Here is an 18,804-nt window from a genome sequence, read left to right on the forward strand (position 1 = left end):
TCCGTTATCTAAAACTTTGAACGCGAACCACCAGTTTAAGTGCAAAAAAACGGATCCATTTGAGATACGAGGAACATTTCGCCATAATACCTTGACATAAGAGTGCCCCTACATGCGAGAAATTTGAGATACGAGGAACATTTTGCCCTAATACCTTGACATGAGTGCCCCACATACGAGAAATTTGAGATACGTGAAAAATTTTGCCCTAATAACTTGACATAAGAGTGCCCCAACATACGAGAAATTTGAGATAAGAGGAAAATTCGGAGCAAAATTTTGCCCTAATACTTTGGCATAAGAGCGCACACGAGCGAACACGAGAAATTTGAGATGAGGAAAATTCTCAGCAAGTTTTTGCCTTAATACCTTGACATACGAGTGCCCCTACATACAAGAAATCTGAGATACGAGGAAAATTCCAAGCTGTTTTTTTTCTGACTACCTTGACATAAGAGTGCCCCAACATACGAGAAATTTGAGATACGAGGAAAATTCCAAACTAATTTTTGCCCTAATACCTTGACACACAAGTGTCCCAAAATACAAGAAATTTGAGATACGAGGAAAATTCCGAGCTACTTTTTGCCCGAATACCTTGACATAAGAGTGCCCCAACATACAAGAAATTTGAGATAGGAGGAAATTTGCGAACAAATGTTTGCCCTGAGGTACAAGACAAATTTGAGGAAAATTCCGAGCAAGTTTTTCGCATAAGAGCGGCCCAACATACGAGAAATTTGAGATACGAAGAAAATTCAGAGCTATTTTTTCCCCGAATACCTTGACATAAGAGTGCCCCAACATACGAGACATTTGAGATACGAGGAAAATTCCAAACTAATTTTTGCCCTAATACCTTGACATACGAGTGCCCCAACATACAAGAAATTACAGATACGAAGAAAATTCTGAGCAAGTTTTTGCCCTAATGCCTTGACATACGAGTGTTCCAAGATACAAGAAATTTCAGATAGGAGGAAAATTGGAGCAAGTTTTTGCCCTACTACCTTGACATAAGAGTGCCCCAACATACGAGAAATTTGAGATCCAAGAAAAATTTCGAGCTAATTTTTGCCCTAATACTTTGACATAAGAGCGCCCTAAAATACGAGAAATTACTGATACGAGGGAAATTCCGACAAGATTTTGCTCTGAGGTACGAGACAAATTTGAGATAGGAGGAAAATTTTGAGCTAATTTTTGACCCAATACCTTGACATAAGAGCGCCCCAACATACGAGAAATTTGAGATACGAGGAAATTTCCGAGCAAATTTTTGCCCTAATACCTTGACAGGAGAGCGCCTCAACAGACGAGAAATTTGAGATACGAGGAAAATTACGAGCTACTTTTTTCCCGAATACCTTGACATAAGAGTGCCCCAACATACGAGAAATTTGAGATACGAGGAAAATTCTGAGCAAATTTTTGCCCTAATACCTTGACATAAGAGTGCCCCAACATTTGAGAAATTTCAAATACGTGGAAAATTGTGAGCTATTTTTTTCCCAAATACCTTGACATACAAGTGCCCCTACATACTCGAAACTTGAGATACGAGGAAATTTCTGAGCTAATTTTTGCCCAAATACCTTGACATGGGAGCACCCTAACATACGCGTAATTTGAGATACAAGCAAAATTCTGAGCAAATTTTTGTCTTTCACCATTAGCCTCAATGCTAACACTCCAGTAACGAGTGACGCTGGTGTTTTTTTGAAAAATTTCCACATCTAAATCTGAGTTTTGATGCCCAATAAACACGTCATGATCCCTGAAAATTACAACCATACGATTAACGGATTTCTCGCCAATCGTGCCGCCGTAGCCACGCTTTTGTGACTTTTTCAGCCACCCACACAAATTCCAAAGACTTGTTCTTCTTGCTGGATTTGCACAAACAAACAAACAAACAGAAGTGTGCAGATGGCCGCTTATTAATTAGATGCGAGGTCGCTGACGGGGCACGACACACCCATGTAAAACCAAAGCGACGGCACAGCGCGAGAGGTCACCTGGGGTCGGAATGGGAAAATTTAGCTCCGCCCCCTTGCTAGACAATCATCCCTCTCTGGTCCAGACCACTTCAGGTGCTCTTGGTCAAGGTTGGGAATGCGTGTGTTTGCGTATACAAGCTGGAATCCAATTAAAGGTCTGCTCTTAAGGGGCCTAACTGCCCTGACGCTGCCAGGCTTGCATTTTTTTATTTTTATATATATATTTTTTAAACTGATTCACATAGAAGTGACCTTCACAGTTTGAAGTATTTACACAGACTACATCACACGGAAAGATGTGGCACATCTATATGCAAAAGGAGTATGTGAGCATGTGTGTGGGCCCCCCAGCTGACCTCCCATCAAGACCCCAGCTTTTGGAAGCCATTATTGGGGTCTCTGGGGGGTCGGCCGGGGCTAAGCAAAAACCTCAATGTCTGTTTTCAAATTGACAGTAGGCAGATCTGTGCTTGGGTTGTGATTTTGAAACTATGTTTGGATTTAGTTTTGGAGGTTTATTCATCATTTGGTCACCTAAGTTGTTATTTTAGCGTACAAAGGAAAATGGGGTTATAATTACGTTGGTAGAATGAGATGGGGGCAAAATTTAAAATTGATTTTTGGAATTTGCAGTTCGGTAGAGGAGTGGTTAGCGAATTTGGCTCGCAGTTTTATGGTCGAGCGTTCGAATCACAGGTCGGTCCTCACTTTCTAGCATTTCTGTGTATTACTTTGTTCATTTTTGGAATTTTTTAAGCTGGTGGGCAAGTGGTTAGCGAATTTGGCTCGCAGTTTTAGGGTAGAGGGTTCGAATCCTAGGTCGGTCCTCACTTTCTAGCATTTGTGTGTATTACTTTGTTCATTTTTGGAATTTTTTAAACCGGTGAACTAGTGGTTAGCGAATTTGGCTCGCAGTTTTAGGGTAGAGGGTTCGAATCCCAGGTCGGTCCTCACTTTCTGGCGTTTGTGTGTATTACTTTGTTCTTTTTGGGATTTTTTTTTAAGCCGGTGGACTAGTGGTTAGCGAATTTGGCTCACAGTTTTAGGGTCGAGGGTTCGAATCCCAGGTCGGTCCTCACTTTCTAGCATTTGTGTGTATTTGTTCATTTTTTGAAAATTTTAAGCAGGTGACCAAGTGGTTAGCGAATTCGGGGGTTTGATCCCAGGTCGGTCCTCACTGTGTGCAGTTTACCTGTTCTTCTGTGGCTTGCGGGGGTTTTCTCCGGGTACTCCGGTTTCTTCCCAAATCCCCAAAACATGGATGCTAGGCTAGCTAATTGAACACTCTAAATTGCCCCTAGCCATGATTGGTTGTCCTTTGTCTCCTCGTGCCCTGCGATTGGCCATCCACCATGTTCTCCCAGGCTTGCGTGGTTTTCTCCGGGTACTCCGGTTTCCTGCCAAAATCCCTAAAACATGCATGCTAGGCTAGCTCGTTGAAGACTGTAGCGATGTGCGATTGATCGTTTGCACCCAATGGCGACCCTTGTGAGGACAAACGGTTCTAAAAATGAACAAATAAGCCAACAGCACTTCCACCCAAATTCCGATTCAGCTATTTAAAAAAAAAAAAACCCCACATCTTAGCCAACAAGACGGAGAAAAGAAAAATAAACAACTCACCAGTTTGAATTCTTGAATGCTACAAATGAAGTAAGGAGTGTTGGGCCTGCGACTCTCAATGTACACACAATCTGAAAAAAAACAAAACAGAAGCGTGTTAGCATAAAGATGTTCGCACTTTGCCGCTCAAGTGCGCCGCCAAATTCGGTGGGAACACGCGGGGTGTCGTTACCTCTGCTCAAAAGCACTACCCCCACCCCTCATTGAGTCAAAATCAATTGGAATGCAAGTAATAGGATTAAAGACTTTTGGAGCACTACAAGGTTGCCTTTCCAAAGCAAACATTGCGCCCAAGGGGAATTATGCCATTGTTCCACTCCAATGATAGATCAGTGTGCAATACTTGGAGTAAAGCCGACGCCCCCCCTTAGCCTAGCCCATGCTAAACCTGGTTTGGAAAAGTACAAATTTTACCTTATAAGTACCGTATTTTCTCGCATATAAGCCGTATTTGTAACAAAAAATAATAATGAAAAAAATACCAAATATCTCCTAATATTTTCTCATAAATACCGAATTTTCTCGCATATAAGCCGTATTTGTAACAAAAAAAATAATGAAAAAAAAATCCCAATTATTTCAATCTGCTAATATTTTCTCATAAATACCGAATTTTCTCTTGTATAAGCCGTATTTGTAACTAAAAAAAAATAATGGAAAAATATCCAGAATATTACTTCAATCTCCTAATATTTTCTCATAAATACGACATTTTCTCGCATTTACGCCGTATTAGTAACAAAAAAATAATGAAAAAAAATCCCCAATATTACTTCAATCTCCTAATATTTTCTCATAAATACCGTATTTTCTTGCATATAAGCCGTATTTGCAACTAAAAAAAAATATGAAAAAAAATCCCAAATATTACTTCAATTTAATATTTTCTCATAAATACCGAATTTTCTCGCAACAAAAAAATAATGAAAAAAAAATCCCAAATATTACTTCAATCTAATATTTTCTCATAAATACCGTATTTTCTCGCATATAAGCCGTATTTGTAACAAAAAAATAATGAAAAAAAAATCCCAAATATTTCTTCAATCTGCTAATATTTTCTCATAAATACCGAATTTTCTCGCATATAAGCCGTATTTGTAACTACAAAAAAATCATGAGAAAAAAATCCCAAATATTCAATCTCCTAATATTTTCTCATAAATACCGAATTTTCTCGCATTTATGCCGTATTTGTAACTAAAAAAAAATAATGAAAAAAAAATCCCAAACATTACTTCAATCTCCTAATATTTTCTCATAAATACCGAATTTTCTCAAATATAAGCCGCATTTGTAACTAATAGCTCGTGCAATGATTTTTCGTAAGATTTTCCCTTTACATTTGTACTTCCTATTAAAACCATGAATATGAAGGTGAAAATTGTCAATCAGGGGGCGGCTTATACGAGTGAAATTGTAAAATTCAACCATTTTGAGGCAATTTTAAGGCTGCGGCTGAAACGCGGATGCGGCTAATAGTATGTTCGGCCCGATTCCAATGTATAACTTTAAAACGTTAATCTTGTCATATCGCAACTTTTCTCATAACATTACAATTAATGCCTTTGTTCTCATAATATCGCGACTTTGATCTCCTGATATTTGATGAAAATCTCATTTATTTTTGTCATATGAATGTTTACATGAAAAGATCCATTGTTTAAAAAATATGTGGACCGGAAATATCTGCATTTCTTGCCATGTTTTGGTATGGAAGCGCCTCAATTAACCCCCCCGGTCTTCCTTTATTTTCTTCTCAAGTGCTTTGCTGTATTTTGTCGACTTCAGCATGATCGCTTTTGTTCAGGAAAGGCCGAGAGGAGGAGGGGGGGTGCCGTGGTTCACCAACCGGCCATACCACCAATCGCATACTTTGTGAGAGAGGCGCTTTTTAAAAAAATGTGAGGGTTATTTAACTTGGCAGGGCATGGATTTATTTCCCTTTCCTGCTAAGCACACTCGCTGGTTAGAAGTATTACCGTATTTTCTCGCATATAGGCCGTCTCCGCATATAAGCCGTACCCTAAAAATTGTTGATTTTTAAGATTTCTCTTGTATAAGAACCTGAAGTTGTTTTGTTTTCATAGGCCGAACATGCTATTAGCCGCATCCGTGTATAAGCCGCAGTATTAAAATTGCCTTAAAATGGTTGAATTTTGCAATTTCTCTCATATAAGACCACCCTGATTCCCAATTTTAACCTCCATATTCATGGTTTTAATGCGGAGTACAAATGCGTTACTTTGAAGGGAAAATTTTAAGAAAAATCATCAAAGTCATGTGACCAGTACAACCAGGAAGTGTGTCCGTAGCGGTCTAGTTTGTCATCCCTAGCTAAGATGGCGGCGTTTTGGTGCGAGCAATGCCCGGCAGAGATGAGATTTTTTTTCACATTTTATGCAAGATACGCTTTATTTTTTTCTTAAATTTGATTCATAGACGTCAAAATACATTTTGTTAAGAGTTTTATCCGTTTAGCTCTTCTCTATTTTGAAATTGCATTGTCTTGCGTCATGGCGTTTGGTCTTTGGCGCCATGAGGTCTCGTACATCAAGTCAAGTCTAATTTGAGTTTATTCACGTTTTTATACAAGATATGTTTATTTTCTTCCATTCATAGACATCAAATTATTTTTTTTGCGTTTTATCTGTTTATCTTTTCTCTATTTTGAAACAAATGACATATCATAAATGAATATTAGCAGATTGAAGAAATATTTGGGATTTTTTTTCATTATTTGTTTTAGTTACAAATATGGCTTATGTGCGAGAAAATTCGGTATTTATGAAAAAAATATTAGGAGATTGAAGTAATATTTGGGATTTTTTTCATTATTTGTTTTAGTTACAAATACGGCTTATATGCGAGAAAATTCGGTATTTATTTGAAAATATTAGGAGATTGAAGTAATATTTGGGATTTTTTTTCATTATTTTTTTTTGTTACAAATATGGCTTATATGCGAGAAAATTCTGTATTTATGAGACAATATTAGGAGATTGAAGTAATATTTGGGATTTTTTTTCATTATTTTTTTTTTGTTACAAATACGGCGTAAATGCGAGAAAATACAGTATTTATGAGAAAATATTAGGAGATTGAAGTAATATTTGGGATTTTCTTTCGTTATTTTTTTTAGTTACAAATACGGCTTATATGCGAGAAAATTCGGTATTTATGAGAAAATATTAGCAGATGGAAGTAATATTTGGGTTTTTTTCCATTTTTTTTTGTTACAAATACGGCTTATATGTGAGAAAATTCGGTATTTATGAGAAAGTATTAGATTGAAGTAATATTTGGGATTTTTTTTCATTATTTTTTTGTTACAAATACGGCGTAAATGCGAGAAAATTCGGTATTTCTGAGAAAATATTAGCAGATTGAAGTAATATTTGGGATTTTTTTCATTATTTTTCTTAGTTACAAATACGGTCTAAATGCGAGAAAATACGGTATTTATGAGAAAATATTAGGAGATTGAAGTAATATTTGGGATTTTTTTTCGTTATTTTTTTTAGTTACAAATACGGCTTATATGTGAGAAAATTCGGTATTTATGAGAAAGTATTAGATTGAAGTAATATTTGGGATTTTTTTTCATTATTTTTTTGTTACAAATACGGCGTAAATGCGAGAAAATTCGGTATTTCTGAGAAAATATTAGCAGATTGAAGTAATATTTGGGATTTTTTTCATTATTTTTCTTAGTTACAAATACGGTGTAAATGCGAGAAAATTCGGTATTTATGAGAAAATATTAGGAAATTGAAGTACTATTTGGGATTTTTTTTCATTATTTGTTTTAGTTACAAATATGGCTTATGTGCGAGAAAATTCGATATTTATGAGAAAATATTAGCAGATTTAAGTAATATTTGGGATTTTTTTTCTTTTTTTTTAGTTACAAATATGGCTTATATGCGAGAAAATTCGGTATTTATGGGAAAATATTAGGAGATTAAATTAATATTTGGGATTTTTTTCATTATTTTTTTTTGTTAAAAATACGTCTTATATGCGAGAAAATATGGTATTTATGAGAAAATATTAGAAGATTGAAGTAATATTTGGCATTTTTTTTTGTTTTTGGTTACAAATACAGCTTATTGGTGAGAAAATTCGGTATTCATGAGAAAATATTAGTTGATTGAAGTAATATTTGTTAGTTTTTTGTTATTTTGAAGAACAACGTCCCATTATGATTTCTATTTTTACGTCCTGTAAACTGCCGGACAAATTACGGCGGCGTAAAGGTCGCCGTGAAAACAAAACGGCGGCGAAACGCAGCCTAGAATTCCATTTAATAGCCTACGGTCATTCAGTCATTCATATCATAGCAAAATCATTTTAACTTCCTCTCACAAAAGGTGTGCGCCAAGCATTTTTCCGTGACAGGCGCTGTCTGTTGTTTACGTTTGCGTCAGCTGAATTATTGATCCGGCTGCGGTTTATCTTACGCCTCGCAAAAGATATTTAATGGCTCTTCCAGCCAAGAAGCCATTTGTCGAGGTGCGGCCGTCGACACGCGAGAGCTCCCGTGACATCGCCGGCTTTGTTTTCAGGCTACGTGTGTTTGTAACCCCGGGGTGGGCTTGTTATCTGCTAAAGGGGGGGGGGGGGGGGGGGGGTGAATGAGCTGTTTTGGAGGAGGGGTTATCTCCCCGGCTGGCTCGGAGTGATGCATTATATCTCTCTTAATGCCGCCATCTTCTCGCCTGCCCGGGAAAGTCATTTACAACATGGCATGAATGAAAATATCCATCAGTACTGCGAGTGGCGTGGTTGAAAGACTGAGGGAGGGTGGGGGAGGCGGTTCGGGGAGTTGGTGGGGGAGGGATGGGAACAAAAGAGGGTAATGTGAGAGAGGTGACGTGGAAGGGAGGTGGCAATTGTGGGGAATTAGGGTTTCGGGCACCCTCACCTAGGCCACGCGCATTTGTTTGCGGATGGCTACTGGTAAAATTGCATCAGTGGGCATCGAGCTTAGACAACAAGACATCAACAAGGGCTGGCTACAGAGGTGCCTGACGAGAAATTTGAGATATGAGGAAAATTCCGAGTTTTTGCCCTAATACCTTGACATAAGAGTGCCTCTACATATGAGAAATTTGAGATACGAGGAAAATTCCGAGTTTTTGCCCGAATACCTTGACATAAGAGGGCCCCAACATGAGAAATTTGAGATATGAGGAAAATAAATTTGGAGTAAATTTTTGCCCTAATACCTTGACATACGAGTGCCCCAACATACGAGAAATTTGAGATATGAGGAAAATTCTGAGTTTTTGACCTAATACCTTGACATAAGAGTGCCTCTACATATGACAAATTTGAGACACGAGGAAGACTCCAAGCAAGTTTTTGCCCAATTACCTTGACATAAGAGGGCCCCAACATATGAGAAATTTGAGGAAAATAAATTTGGAGTAAATTTTTGCCCTAATACCTTGACATACGAGTGTCCCAACATACGAGAAATTTGAGATACTCGGAAAATTCCGAGTTTTTGCCCTAATACCTTGACATAAGAGTGCCTCTACATATGAGAAATTTGAGACACGAGGAAGACTCCAAGCAAGTTTTTGCCCAATTACCTTGACATAAGAGGGCCCCAACATATGAGAAATTTGAGATATGAGGAAAATAAATTTGGAGTAAATTTTTGCCCTAATACCTTGACATACGAGTGCCCCAACATACGAGAAATTTGAGATAAGAGGAAAATTCTGAGTTTTTGCCCTAATGCCTTGACATAAGAGCGCCCCTTCATACAAGAAATTTTAGATACGAGGAAAATTCCGAGCAAGTTTTTGCCCTAATGCCTTGACATACGAATGCCCTAACATACGAGAATTTTGAGATATGAAGAAAATTTGGACCTGATTTATGCCCTAATACCTTGACATAGGAGTGTCCCAACATACAAGAAATGTGAGATGAGGTAAATGTTGAGCTAATTTTTGCATGAATACCTTGACACATGAGTGTCCGTCCCAACATACGAGAAATTTGAGATACAAGGAAAATTCTGAGCTAATTTTTGCCCAAATGCCTTGACATAAGAGTGCCCCAACATACGAGAAATTTGAGATAAGAGGAACATTTCTAGCAATTTTTTGCCCTAATGCCTTGACATACGAGTGCCCCAAGATACGAGAAATTTGAGATACAAGGAAAATTTTGACCTAATTTTTGCCCAAATACCTTGAAATAAGAGTGCCCCTTCATATGAGAAATTTTGGATACCAGAAAAATTCCGAGCAAGTTTTTACCCCGAATACCTTGACATAAGAGTGCCCCAACATACGAGAAATTTGAGATACGAGGAAAATTCAGAGCAATTTTCGCCCTAATACCTTGACATAAGAGTGCCCCTACAAACAAGAAATTTGAGATATGAGGAGAATTCCAAGCAAATTTAGGCCCGATTACCTTGACATAAGAGTGCCCAACATATGATAAATTTGAGATAGGAGGAAGCACATTTTTGCCCTCATACCTTATTTATTTAATATTTATTTGTTACTTTGCCAGCCTAGATGGTGAATTAGAACAATTAAAAACATGTTTTTCCATTCTAACATCCTATTTTTAGGTGTTTTTTTCAGCGTGGGAACGGATTTATTTGTATTTACTTATTTTATAAGGGAAAATTAATTTGAGATTTGAGTAACTTGACATACAAGCTCAGTCTCGGAACGCATTAAGCTCATATCTCAAGGTATTACAGTATGTTCGTTAACATGAATATTCATTAACATGTGCCGTCCTTAATTCAATAAATCAAACTGAAAGCATCAAAGAATTAACTATCTTTTTTTTGGGTTAAAAAATCAAAAAAGGATGTCATTTCGCTTTTTCCTACATTCCCTGCCAGCATTTGAACGCATCATCAGTTGTTATGAACACATTTTCCCTTTTTTAAGCTGCAAATTCAACTCAATGTCAAAGTGTAAAACCAACAAAAAACTGCTTGGCCTCACATCTGCGCGACAGGCGTACAAGTGAAAAGGAGGAGGCGGGGTCTCGGGTTTAAACAGCGTGGGTGAGGGGGGTCCGTAGAAGGGGTCTTTTTTTCCTTTTTAGGGGGGTTTTGACGAGTGTTCTGCAGGAAAGAAAACCACAGCAGGCCTTTTGTAGTCAAGTGCTCTCACTTCCTCGGCAGCCATTACTTTGACTCCGCCTCCATTGGTCAACATTGGACGGACACGGTTAACAAAATGCAGCCTTTTTATTGGTGGAATGTAATTAGCATCGCCAAAAAAAAATGCTCAGGGTTTTTCCTATTACATTGCGATCCTTTAAAATGTTTCGCGGGGAAATTAGCTCGATGCTAAAAACGTTCCCAGCCCGTCTCGTTCTTTGTTTTTTTTTTTGTATGGCCGCCAATTGCGTCTAATCAAAAACACACCTCTCCTTGGCGACTGCTATCCGCGCTCTTATTGGGCAAATAAGATGTTTAATTGCTCTGATGTTCCAGAGGAAGGGGCGGGGCTAGCGGGTTCTTGTCCAACGCGACAGGATGGGATTTTTTTTTTGTGCCAATTTGCATGTGGGACAAAAGGCAATCTGCCAGGGAGTTAAAATAATACAAAATAAAATGTCGACTGACTGACGTCCAATCGTTTATCCCCTCGAGTGCACTGATGTCGAAAGGAAATCGCAAAAGGAATGCAATAAGAAAACTACTAGGGGAAAAAACCACACCCTAAAAACAGTAATAAAAAATAACCCTACCTAGATGACATCTTAGTTGTGAGAGGGTGTGGTTATTATGACAAGCAGGACAAAAGCCAATTGTGTCAAAGTGGAATCAAGTGGGCCAAAAAATGGTTAAAACATACACCTGTCAAAGTGCAGTAATCCCTCGATTATCGCGGTTAATGTAGACCAGACACAACGAAAAACCGTGAAGTAGGGTTTTAAAAAAATATAGATATATACAGTGGTACCTCGAGATACAAGCTTAATGCGTTCCAGGGCTGAGCTCGTATGTCGATTTACTCGTAACTCAAATGAAGGTTTCCCATAGAAATGAACCTAAAAACAAATTAATTTGTTTCAACCCTCTGAAAAAACACCTAAAACAGGATATTGGATTGGAAAAACATTTTTATTTGTTCTAATTCGCCATCTATTAACAAAGTAACAAATAACTAGTGGTTTAATAGTACTAAAATGGGTTTAATACTACTAAAATGGGTTTTATAGTACTAAAATTAGAGACTTTTTGCACGGCAACGCGCTCGTAACATAACATAAATTTAAATGAACTTGGATGACGATGCAGACACACTCAAAAAATAGGTTTAATCTAACCTTACACTTAACTTAATTCTAATTTTGATTTAAATTTTGATACCTTTCTTGGCTCTATTAGCCCCGCCTCCACCCTGACTTTCAGATGCAACCTATCGACGGTTGTTTGCTTTTGTCTTCCCTTCAAAATATTCAGAAAACGATACACACAAATGTCCTCACCATAGAATAACGCACGAATACTTGCCAACGAGAAGTAGTATATACTCCCCTCATATTAGCGATTGCTCCGCCATTCGCACTGACTAATGGGAAAAAAACACTGAAAAAAATGCAACGTTTCCCATAGAAATGAACCTAAAAACAAATTAATTTGTTTCAACCCTCTGAAAAAACACCTAAAACAGGATATTGGATTGGAAAAACATTTTTATTTGTTCTAATTCGCCATCTATTAACAAAGTAACAAATAACTAGTGGTTTAATAGCACTAAAATGTGTTTAATAGTATTAAAATTAGACTTTTTGCACGGCAACGCGCTCGTAACATAACATAAATTTAAATGAACTTGGATTACAATGCAGACACACTCAAAAAATACGTTTAATCTAACCTTACACTTAATCCTAATTTTGATTTAAATTTTGATACCTTTCTTGGCTCTATTAGCCCCGCCTCCACCCTGAGTTTCAGATGCAACCTATCGAGGGTTGTTTGCTTTTGTCTTCCCTTCAAAATATTCCCAAAATAATGCACACAACTGTCCTCACAATATGATAACGCAAGACCACTTGCCAACGAGAAGTAGTTTATACTCCTCTCGTATTTTAACCTAGAACTCCAGAACCGCGAGTCCGACGCGCTAACCACTCAACCACCGATCCGCCCTCCTTCAATATTTTGGACTTAAAGAGACCCAGGAGCGAAGAACCTTGTCATCCCCCCCTCGCAACAGGGCAGGCCCACAGCTGACGGAGCTCCTGAGGGAGAACAGAGGCTCTTTGACACCCGGCACCCCCCCCTTTTCCGCTCGGCAAACCCACGCTTTCTCATTTAACAGGCGGCAGGTGGTCGAATTCCACTAAAAAGCTCCTTTCCCAGAGTCTCCAGCGAGATGTGGGAGAGAAGACGGGGCTTTTAAAAATAGATAGCTGCAGTTTAGGGACAAGTAACGCACTGTTGTCTTTCTATACGAGATGCCTAGAAGGGCTGGTGGCCTTGGTTAGCATGAATGGGGGAAAAAATTTGCTTATAAACAGCTCGACTGGAGTTGCACGGATCTGGCTCCAAGCCCAAATGATGTCCTGGCTAATGAAAAAGTGGAGCATCAAATGCCGAGGCGTGCCGGAGTGTTTCTTGAAGAGGAATCCGTCCTCGGAGTGAAAAGATTTGTCTTTGATTGCGTTTTGTAGGCACTGAAACCTCGTACGTTGACCTTGGATTATGAGAACGACAAATGCAGTCAGTTTGGGACGGTCATTTGCCAATCAAAGGATTTCGTAACCTGAAAAATTTGTATCTAGAGGTGTTCGTAAATAGGAATGCCTCTAGATACAAATTTTTCACGTTACGAAATCCTGAAAAATGTGTATCTAGAGGCATCGTAACCTGAAAAATTTGTATCTAGGGGCATTCATAAGTAGGAATGCCTCTAGATCAGTGGTATCAAACCGATTCTGCCGAGGACCGCAGTGGGTCCTGGTCTTTGTTCCAACCGATCCAGTGCCGACATTTTAACCAATCAGGTGTCTTCCAAAATAAGTAGCACCTGACTTTAATTAACTGATTACACTTGCAAAAGGTATCCTCTTGTTGAGTTGGAATGAAAACCTGCACACACTACGGCCCTTTGAGGACCGGTTTGACACCCCTGCTCTAGATACATTTTTTTCATGATTGGGACGGTCATTTGCCAATCAAAGGATTTCGTAACCTGAAAAATTTGTATCTAGAGGCATTTGTAAGTAGGGATGCCTCTAGATATAAATTTGTAATGTTACAAAATCCTGTAAAATTTGTATCTAGAGGCATTCGTAAGTAGTAATGCCTCTTGATACACATTTTTCAGGTTACGAAATCCTTTGATTGGCAAATGACCGTCCCAATCATGAAAAATTTGTATCTAGAGGCATTCGTAAGTAGGAATGCCTCTAGATACAAATTTTTCAGGTTACGAAATCCCTTGATTGGCAAATGACCGTCCCAATCATGAAAAAAATGTATCTAGAGGCATTTGTAAGTAGGAATGCCTCTAGATACAAAATTTTCAGGTTATGAAATCCTGAAAAAGGTGTATCTAGAGACATTTGTAAGTAGGAATGCCTCTAGATACAAATTTTTCAGGTTACTAAATCCTTTGATTGGCAAATGACCGCCCCAATCATGAAAAATTTGTATCCAGAGGCATTTGTAAGTAGGAATGCCTCTAGATACAAAATTTTCAGGTTACTAAATCCTTTGATTGGCAAATGAACGTCCCAATCATGAAAAATTTGTATCTAGAGGCAATCGTAAATAAGAATGCCTCTAGATACAATTTTTTCATGATTGGGACGGTCATTTGCCAATCAAAGGATTTAGTAACCTGAAAAATTTGTATCTAGAGGCATTCCCATTTGTAAGTAGTAATGCCTCTAGATACAAATTTTTCAGGTTACGAAATCCTTTGATTGACAAATGACCAATTGGGACGGTCATTTGCCAATCAAAGGATTTCATAACCAGAAAAAAATTGTATCTAGAGGCATTCGTAAGTAGGAATGCCTCTAGATACAAATTTTTCATGTTACGAAATCCTGAAAAATGTGTGTCTAGAGGCATTCGTAAGTAGGAATGCCTCTAGATACAAATGGATTCCGTGGAATGAATGACACTTTACATATAAAGCACTGTTCTACTTACGAAAATACTTAGAATAAAAGCACCGCAACCAATTAATTTTGTAAGTAGACGTACGACTGCACAAAAATGAGTGAATCAACCGCTAATGCTGATAAACCCTAGCACACGCCCAGAAATGAAAAGGGCTCCACTGATTGGTTCCATTTGGAAGTAAATCACACTGCTGACCCGTGCTCTGTTTAACTGCCAACAGTTTTTTCTTAAGCACGAGGGAAAAGAGGGGGGTCGGGAGGTCTGGTTATTCAACGCGGTTTGTCAAACATACTCATGCCGCACAGCTTAATGTGTGTGCACACGACACGTAAAGTGACACACACACACACACTCATACACACATCTACACAAAGACACTCCTGAGTTCTGGTGTGGCAAAACGCTCCAGCTGTCGACAACCGTGAACACACACGCCGCGTTGTTCTATAGCGAGCTAGCGAACTCGCTAAGGCACTTGCACCTTATAAAGTGCTAGAACAACACTAATCTGCCTGTCTCGGAGGGGAACTCACAAAATTAAAGCTATAATTGTCTTTGCCTGAAAGCTAACCCACCTACGAGCATGTCGTGCGACATTGTGCGTGGCGAGGCGGGGAGGCAGGTGGTTTTCATTAGCGCTCGCCATTTTGAAAGGAGCGGCGAAAAAGCAGTGTGTTGGGAAGGAAAACACTTTTTTTTTTAGCTAGGGAGAAGTTAGCGGTGTGGTTGCTATGTGTTGACGTGATACCAAAATTATGGATATAAACCATGGAATGAAAAGCTGGTGAAATAAAAATCTATAGATCAACTTTAAATCGTTTTTAAATAGATATTAATGACAACTATTGGGATATCACATTTACCCGCATATAAGACGCTTTTGTCGGACAAAAAAAATGATGACTGAATAGGAGGTACGGCTTATATGCGCATAAAAACATGACATGCACGAAACTGCAAGTTGACGACGCCATGACAAAATGACGTCAAAACGCAATGGCGCCGTGAAGTCATGACGCAAGCATTTTTTTTTTGGTTTTGCTATGTCGGGTAGCTATAATAATCAGCTATGTAAACAAAATATTTCCAAATTATCGGTGTACAAATGTTAACTGTTACCAAATTATTTTAATACACACAAAAAAAATGTTTGTCAAAGATGCCGGTAGGGCAGGACTTTGTTTAATCATTTAATTTGACCTGTCAACACTGTGTCATGATTTTTTTTAAATTATTTAATGTCATTAAAATTAATTTTTAACCAACTCATTTCTGATAATTAGTTTCAGCGCCCATCACGTCATGGTGCTTTTTGGCTGCTGCAATACAAAGTACTTGGAAAACAAGTCCGCCAAGTGGGGCCCCATCTATTTAGAAGCTAATGACAGTCACAGCTTGAATGTCTGGGTACATTGCTTGCTGACGCGCTATATTTATATAGTGAAAAGGCGGACATGAGTGACATATCATGCTTAAAGCATGACAATATTAGCAGTCGACGGTGACGTTTTTTTGTCGTCGATTTGGTTAAAACGACATCGGTTTTACAAAAAACGTACTAAAAAAATCCCGTACAAAAGTTGCTATACGGCAAGGGTGTCAGACTCGGGTTGGTTCGGGGGCCGCTTTAAAGTCAACTTGATTTCACGTGGGCCGGACAATTTTAGATATAATATTTAGATTTTTTTTCTATAAATGGATTAAAAGAACTGGATTAAAAGCCCTGAATATTCAGTTTTTTTATAAATCTAAAACAATGTTTATTTTATCTTTTTTTAAATATATTTTTAGATTTTACAAAATGATTTTTGAACTAAAAACACAGAAAAAAATGGATTTAAAAAATGACAATTATTGATTTAAAAGGGGGAAAATCAGGAAATTTAATTTACATCTATACTCTTCATTTTAATTTGATTCTAAAACAGAAAGTCGGCACACATGATTGATTTTCCCAGGCCACACAAAATGATGCGGCAGGCCAGATTTGGCCCCCGGGCCGCCACTTTGACACATGTGCTATACGGCGTACACCATTTGAAATGATCAAAAATAAATTGACACGTATGTTATTGGGACATCCCTAATATATAAACATAGGACGTACATTTAAGCCTCTTTCTTCACCGCTACACACACCGACCGAAGCAAATGTTTATCAATTAAACCTAGGAATTTGTTTATTATTTATTTGTTGTTGTTCACTTTGCAGTAAATCTTTAAATCTCATTATACATTGTTTATGTTATCAACCTGGACATTTCCAGAGTTTCCCTCCATGTCCAAACACGCCAAAAACTCTCGAAAGTCCCTGCCGACTTCCTCTTTGTCCAATCGCAGCCCAAAAAAACGCGGGTTGCGGGAAGTACCTATCGTCCGACGGCACACCTCCTTGCACCCGGTTTCAAGCTAGTCGTCTTTTTAAGCTGCCCGAACCTATCTCCCAGGGATAGAGAGGCTAAGCTGTGCGGGTGGCAGAAGATTGGCAGCGTAAAGACTATTTCAATACCGCCTCACCTCAGGCGACAACCCCGAAAAGTGCATTTGTAGGTCGGTGATATGGAAGCTAGCCAAACATCATTTGGTATTTTTCCCCCCGCACAGCGGTTTCTGTTATGTCCCCCTCGTCCTGGACTCAAAGGTTGCGCAAATCCCTCACTCGGGGTGGTCAGTTTTTACATATTGTGTGTCACTAGACGGCTATAAAGGGATTTAACATTTAGCAAAGCATAATCCACGGCGGGCTTTGTGCCTGGCTAAGCCGCGTACATCAAATCTGATTGCGAGAAGGCCGTCGGTAAGCAGGAGGAGGAAAAACAGCGGCTTATCGCCACCACAATAAGCGCCGGAGACGGCGGGAGGGTCAGTTACTCAGGTGGAGGATTTTCCCTGTTGACAATGGCCGCTAAATTACATAGTAGCCGATTGAGGACGGACTAGCTTAGCTACTCGAAGAAGGGGGGAAGGGGAGGTTGCTACAACCGGCTAGCTCTCGACCCATCAAGCTAATCGAAGTAGTCCAGAAAGAGAAATACCCGATTTTCTCGCATATAAGCCGCCTCCGCGTATAAGCCGCACTCTTAAAATGGCTTTAAAATCGTTGAATTTTGCAATTTCCCTCGTATAAGACCACCCTATTTGAGATACGAGAAAAAATTCTGAGTTTTTTGCCCTGATACCTTGACATAAGAGTGCCCCTACATACAAGAATTTTGAGATATGAGGAAAATAAATTTTGAGCAATTTTTTGCCCTAATACCTTGATATAAGAGTGCCCCAACATACAAACAATTTGAGATAAGAGGAAAATTTCGAGCAATTTTTTGCCCTGATACCTTGACATAAGCGTGCCCCAACATACGGAAATTTTGAGATATGAGGAAAATTAATTCTGGGCAAATTTTTGCCCTAATACCTTGACATAAGAGTGCCCCAACATACGGGAAATTTGAGATATGAGGAACATTTCGAGCTAATTTTTGCCCTGATACCTTGACATAAGAGTGCCCCAACATATGAGAAATTTGAGATACGAGGAAAATTTCGAGCTAATTTTCACCCTGATACCTTGACATAAGAGTGCCCCAACATACAATAATTTTGAGATATGAGGAAAATTAATTCTGAGCAAATTTGTGTCCTAATACCTTGACATAAGAGTGCCCCAACATTCGAGAAATTTGAGATACGAGGAAAATTCCGAGCAAGTTTTTGCCCTAATGCCTTGACATAAGAGTGCCCCAACATATGAGAAATTTGAGATACGAGGAAAATTCCGAGTTTTTGCCCTAATACCTTGACATAAGAGTGCCCCAACATACGAGAAATTTGACATGAGGAAAATTTCGAGCTAATTTTTGCCCTGATACCTTGACATAAGAGTGCCCCTACATACGAGAAATTTGAGATATGAGGAAAATTTCGAGCAATTTTCGCCCTAATACCTTGACATAACAGTGTCCCAACATACAAGAAATTTGAGATAGGCGAGTAAATACGGTAAATATGTCATTTTAATCGGCAAGAAAATGGTGCGGGGAC

General features: G+C 38.7%; 1 protein-coding gene and 2 non-coding genes across 5 annotated transcripts in view; 2 read left to right on the forward strand and 1 right to left on the reverse strand.

Annotated features, from left to right (window-relative positions):
* rerea (arginine-glutamic acid dipeptide (RE) repeats a) overlaps positions 1–18,804 on the reverse strand; it is a 188,663-nt gene that overhangs the window by 82,324 nt on the left and 87,535 nt on the right. For all 3 annotated transcript variants that reach the window (XM_077615585.1, XM_077615591.1, XM_077615578.1), the window contains exon 3: positions 3,624–3,694. In XM_077615585.1, coding sequence (XP_077471711.1) covers positions 3,624–3,694 — 71 coding nt within the window. The remainder of the gene's footprint in view (positions 1–3,623; positions 3,695–18,804) is intronic.
* Positions 14,114–14,239, forward strand: LOC144087373 (small nucleolar RNA snoR104). Its single transcript, XR_013304715.1, has one exon. It is a non-coding gene; the product is annotated as a small nucleolar RNA snoR104 (small nucleolar RNA).
* Positions 14,628–14,756, forward strand: LOC144087379 (small nucleolar RNA snoR104). The gene has a single exon (XR_013304717.1). It is a non-coding gene; the product is annotated as a small nucleolar RNA snoR104 (small nucleolar RNA).

The sequence above is a fragment of the Stigmatopora argus genome, chromosome 1, assembly GCF_051989625.1.
Source record: "Stigmatopora argus isolate UIUO_Sarg chromosome 1, RoL_Sarg_1.0, whole genome shotgun sequence".
NCBI lineage: Eukaryota > Metazoa > Chordata > Actinopteri > Syngnathiformes > Syngnathidae > Stigmatopora > Stigmatopora argus.